Here is a 5873-nt window from a genome sequence, read left to right on the forward strand (position 1 = left end):
TATAAATAAGCCAAAAATGATCAAATTTGACATTTTTCGATAGAAAAAAAAAACATTTTTTGAAAATTTCCGATTTTACAACTAGAATGTCATGACTATACAAATCATTGAAATTTTGATCCAAGTAAGTCAAAAGGTATACATAGAGGTCGTTTATGACTGGACTAAGTATAAATAAGCCAAAAATGATCAAATTTGACATTTTTCGATAGAAAAAACATTTTTTGAAAATTTTCGATTTTACAACTAGAATGTCATGACTATACAAATCATTGAAATTTTGATCCAAGTAAGTCAAAATGTATACATAGAGGTCGTTTATGACTGGTCTAAGTATAAATAAGCCAAAAAGGATCAAATTTGACATTTTTCGATAGAAAAAACATTTTTTGAAAATTTTCGATTTTACAACTAGAATGTCATGACTATACAAATCATTAAAATTTTAATCCAAGTAAGTCAAAATGTATACATAGAGGTCGTTCATGACTGGTCTAAGTATAAATAAGCCAAAAATGATCAAATTTGACATTTTTCGATAGAAAAAACATTTTTTGAATATTTTCGATTTTTCAACATGAGAGTCATGACTATACAAATCATTGAAATTTTGATCCAAGTAAGTCAAAATGTATACATAGAGGTCGTTTATGACTGGACTAAGTATTAATAAGCCAAAAATGATCAAATTTGACATTTTTCGTTAAAAAAAAAAATTTTTTGAAAATTTTCGATTTTTCAACATGAGAGTCATGACTATACAATTAATTGAAATTTTGATCCAAGTAAGTCAAAATGTATACATAGAGGTCCGTAATGACTGGACTAAGTATAAATAAGCCAAAAATGATCAAATTTGACATTTTTCGATAAAAAAAAATTTTTTGAAAATTTCCGACTTCACAACTAGAATGTCATGACTATACAAATCATTGAAATTTTGATCCAAGTAAGTCAAAATGTATACATAGAGGTCGTTTATGACTGGACTAAGTATAAATAAGCCAAAAATGATCAAATTTGACATTTTTCGATAGAAAAAACATTTTTTGAAAATTTCCGATTTTACAACTAGAATGTCATGACTATACAAATCATTGAAATTTTGATCCAAGTAAGTCAAAATGTATACATAGAGGTCGTTCATGACTAGACTAAGTATAAATAAGCCAAAAATGATCAAATTTGACATTTTTCGATAGAAAAAACATTTTTTGAAAATTTTCGATTTTTCAACATGAGAGTCATGACGATACAAATCATTGAAATTTTTATCCAAGTAATTCAAAATGTATACATAGAGGTCCTTTATGACTGGACTAAGTATAAATAAGCCAAAAATGATCAAATTTGACATTTTTCGATAGAAAAAGCATTTTTTGAAAATTTCCGATTTTACAACTAGAATGTCATGACTATACAAATCATTGAAATTTTAATCCAAGTAAGTCAAAATGTATGCATAGAGGTCGTTCATGACTAGACTAAGTATAAATAAGATAAAAATGATCAAATTTGACATTTTTCGATAGAAAAAACATTTTTTGAAAATTTTCGATTTTTCAACATGAGAGTCATGACGATACAAATCATTGAAATTTTTATCCAAGTAATTCAAAATGTATACATAGAGGTCCTTTATGACTGGACTAAGTATAAATAAGCCAAAAATGATCAAATTTGACATTTTTCGATAGAAAAAACATTTTTTAAAATTTTCGATTTTTCAACATGAGAGTCATGACTATACAAATCAATGAAATTTTGATCCAAGTAAGTCAAAATGTACACATAGAGGTCGTTTATGACTGCTCTAAGTATAAATAAGCCAAAAATGATCAAATTTGACATTTTTCGATAAAAAAAACATTTTTTGAAAATTTTCGATTTTTCAACTAGAATGTCATGACTATGCAAATAATTGAAATTTTGATCCAAGTAAGTCAAAATGTATACATAGAGGTCGTTTATGACTGGTCTAAGTTTACATAAGCCAAAAATGATCAAATTTGACATTTTTCGATAGAAAAAACATTTTTTGAAAATTTTCGATTTTACAACTAGAATGTCATGACTATATATATATATAAAAGTTCCTTATCCTTTACAGGATGTTGGAGACCACATTTTTCCACTTGTCTCTATCCATGGCTGTCTCTTTTAATTCATAAATGTTGGTGATATTTGTGAATCTTTTAATTGTAGAAAGCCATGTTGTTCTTTTTCTTCCTCTTGAACTCCAGCCTTCCAATTTTTCAAATAAAATTAGCTTTTCGAGATCAAATTGTTCGCCACTAAACACCTTTTGTAATTTACACGAGCAAAAATTTCTTCATTTGTTAACATATCAGTCCACTTTATTTTTAACATACGTCTAACACACCATGTTTCGAACGCGGCTAGTCTTTTTTCACTGACATATTTAAGCACCCATGTTTCACAAGAATAGAGTAAAGCGGACCATATATATGTTTTTAGCATTTTAAATCTGTTATTGAAATTTATATGTCGATTAGTTAGATAAGTTTTTAATTTCATAAAATTGGTTTTAGCAATTGCAATTCGTTTTTTAATTTCAATCAACTGATCATTATTGTAGGTAATAATTTTCCCCAAGTAACTGGTTTGGTTTGGTTGGATTATTTTATTGTTTTTGTAAACAATATTTACGTTAAGCTGCATAGGATCTTTACTAAATACCATACACGATGTTTTTTTAATGTTAAGTTTTAAGCCATGCTGTTCGCTAACTGCAGCCACCTTGGAAATGAGAGTTTGCAATTCTACTTCACTAGAACTCAATAATACTGTGTCGTCTGCGTATCTCAGATTATTCACTCGAACTCCGTTAAATTTAACACCAATATCCAATTTTTCTATAGCCTCGTTGATGATGTACTCGGCATAAACATTGAAAAATATTGGAGAAAGAACACATCCCTGGCGAACACCTTTTTCAATTCTGATATTCTTAGTGTTGCCACACCCAGTTGTAACTTGAGCTGTTTGACACCAATATAATTTTTTTAAGATGTTAATTATTTTTTTATCATTACATAATCGGTTAAGAATATTAAAAAGAATATCGTGTGAGACGTTGTCGAATGCCTTCTCATAGTCTATAAAGCAAGCAAATACTCGTAAATTGTTTTCGATAGCGCGCTCCACTAAAATGTTTAACCAGAAAATGGCTTCACGAGTACCCACTCCTTTTTTAAAACCCATCTGAGTCGGTCCTATTTCAGCTTGTAAGCTCGTATTTATCCTTCGTAACACGATTTTTAAGAAAACTTTAGTTATGTTGGATGTCAAACTGATAGTTCTGTAGTCCGAACATTCGTTAGCGTTAATTTTCTTTGGCAATAAAATAAAGTTTGATTCAAGTAGTATTTTAGGAACATCTTCTGTCTGATACATTTCATTACATAAATTTTGAAGTTCACGTATGCTACTTGAATCCAAACACTTTAAATATTCACCAAAAACTCCTTCTTCTCCACAGGCTTTACGCACTCCAAGTTCTTCAACTGCTTTTTCAACTTCTTCTAACAATATTGGTAGATATGGAGAGTTAGTGGTATTTTCCGCCAGCAAAGCATGACGCGTTTGATCTTTGAAGGTGTGTTCAACATATTCTTGCCATCTATTGACAATTTCCACGTTTTCAGTTAAGATCTTGCCATCTTTATTCCTTAAATTGCCTTTTAATGTGTACGTGATATTCCACACATGCTCTTAATTTCCTTATGCAATTTATGTGGATTATTAAGTTTTCCATACATATCTATATTGTTGCATTTTTCATCTAGCCATGCTTGTTTTGCTTTCTATATTTTGTTTTTGATTTGTTTGTTCTTGAGTTTATATTGGGTAGCGTTATTTTTAAGTGATCTTCTTTCTATCATTAGTCATGACTATACAAATCATTAAAATTTTGATCCAAGTAAGTCAAAATGTATACATAGAGGTCGTTTATGACTGGTCTAAGTATAAATAAGCCAAAAATGATCAAATTTGACATTTTTCGATAGAAAAAAAAAACATTTTTTGAAAATTTTCGATTTTTCAACATGAGAGTCATGACTATACAAATCATTGAAATTTTGATCCAAGTAAGTCAAAATGTATACATAGAGGTCGTTTATGACTGGACTAAGTATAAATAAGCCAAAAATGATCAAATTTGACATTTTTCGATAGAAAAAACATTTTTTGAAAATTTCCGATTTTACAACTAGAATGTCATGACTATACAAATCATTGAAATTTTGATCCAAGTAAGTCAAAATGTATACATAGAGGTCGTTCATGACTAGACTAAGTATAAATAAGCCAAAAATGATCAAATTTGACATTTTTCGATAGAAAAAACATTTTTTGAAAATTTTCGATTTTTCAACATGAGAGTCATGACGATACAAATCATTGAAATTTTTATCCAAGTAATTCAAAATGTATACATAGAGGTCCTTTATGACTGGACTAAGTATAAATAAGCCAAAAATGATCAAATTTGACATTTTTCGATAGAAAAAACATTTTTTAAAATTTTCGATTTTTCAACATGAGAATCATGACTATACAAATCAATGAAATTTTGATCCAAGTAAGTCAAAATGTACACATAGAGGTCGTTTATGACTGCTCTAAGTATAAATAAGCCAAAAATGATCAAATTTGACATTTTTCGATAAAAAAAACATTTTTTGAAAATTTTCGATTTTTCAACATGAGAGTCATGACTATACGAATCATTGAAATTTTTGATCCAAGTAAGTCAAAATGTATACATAGAGGTCATTTATGACTGGACTAAGTATAACTAAGCCAAAAATGATCAAATTTGACATTTTTCGATAGAAAAAACATTTTTTGAAAATTTCCGATTTTACAACTAGAATGTCATGACTATACAAATCATTGAAATTTTGATCCAAGTAAGTCAAAATGTATACATAGAGGTCGTTTATGACTGGACTAAGAATAAATAAGCCAAAAATGATCAAATATGACTTTTTTCGATAGAAAAAACATTTTTTGAAAATTTTTGATTTTTCAACATGAGAGGCATGACTATACGAATCATTGAAATTTTGATCCAAGTAAGTCAAAATGTATACAGAGAGGTCGTTTATGACTGGTCTAAGTATAAATAAGCCAAAAATGATCAAATTTGACATTTTTCGATAGAAAAAACATTTTTTGAAAATTTTCGATTTTACAACTAGAATGTCATGACTATACAAATCATTAAAATTTTGATCCAAGTAAGTCAAAATGTATACATAGAGGTCGTTTATGACTGGACTAAGTATAAATAAGCCAAAAATGATCAAATTTGACATTTTTCGATAGAAAAAACATTTTTTGAAAATTTTCGATTTTTCAACATGAGAGTCATGACTATACGAATCATTGAAATTTTGATCCAAGTAAGTCAAAATGTATACATAGAGGTCGTTTATGATTGGACTAAGTATAATTAAGCCAAAAATGATCAAATTTGACATTTTTCGATAGAAAAAACATTTTTTGAAAATTTCCGATTTTACAACTAGAATGTCATGACTATACAAATCATTGAAATTTTGATCCAAGTAAGTCAAAATGTATACAAAGAGGTCGTTTATGACTGGACTAAGTATAAATAAGCCAAAAATGATCAAATTTGACATTTTTGGATAGAAAAAACATTTTTTGAAAATTTTTGATTTTTCAACATGAGAGTCATGACTATACGAATCAATGAAATTTTGATCCAAGTAAGTCAAAATGAATACATAGAGGTCGTTTATGACTGGACTAAGTATAATTACGCCAAAAATCATCAAATTTGACATTTTTCGATAGAAAAAATGTTTTTGAAAATTTTC

The 5873-nt window shown here is 28.2% G+C and overlaps 1 protein-coding gene across 1 annotated transcript; it reads right to left on the reverse strand.

The window, feature by feature from the left end:
* Window positions 1-2160: 2160 nt before the first annotated feature.
* LOC123304878 lies at window positions 2161-3782 on the reverse strand. The gene is made up of 4 exons (XM_044886440.1): window positions 3730-3782; window positions 3315-3643; window positions 2671-3002; window positions 2161-2244 (listed from the first exon to the last, which is right to left on the reverse strand). Exons 1-4 carry the CDS (start codon window positions 3780-3782, stop codon window positions 2161-2163), a joined length of 798 nt encoding a protein of 265 aa, XP_044742375.1.
* Window positions 3783-5873: the final 2091 nt, after the last annotated feature.

Source organism: Chrysoperla carnea, unplaced genomic scaffold, assembly GCF_905475395.1.
Source record: "Chrysoperla carnea unplaced genomic scaffold, inChrCarn1.1, whole genome shotgun sequence".
Lineage (NCBI taxonomy): Eukaryota > Metazoa > Arthropoda > Insecta > Neuroptera > Chrysopidae > Chrysoperla > Chrysoperla carnea.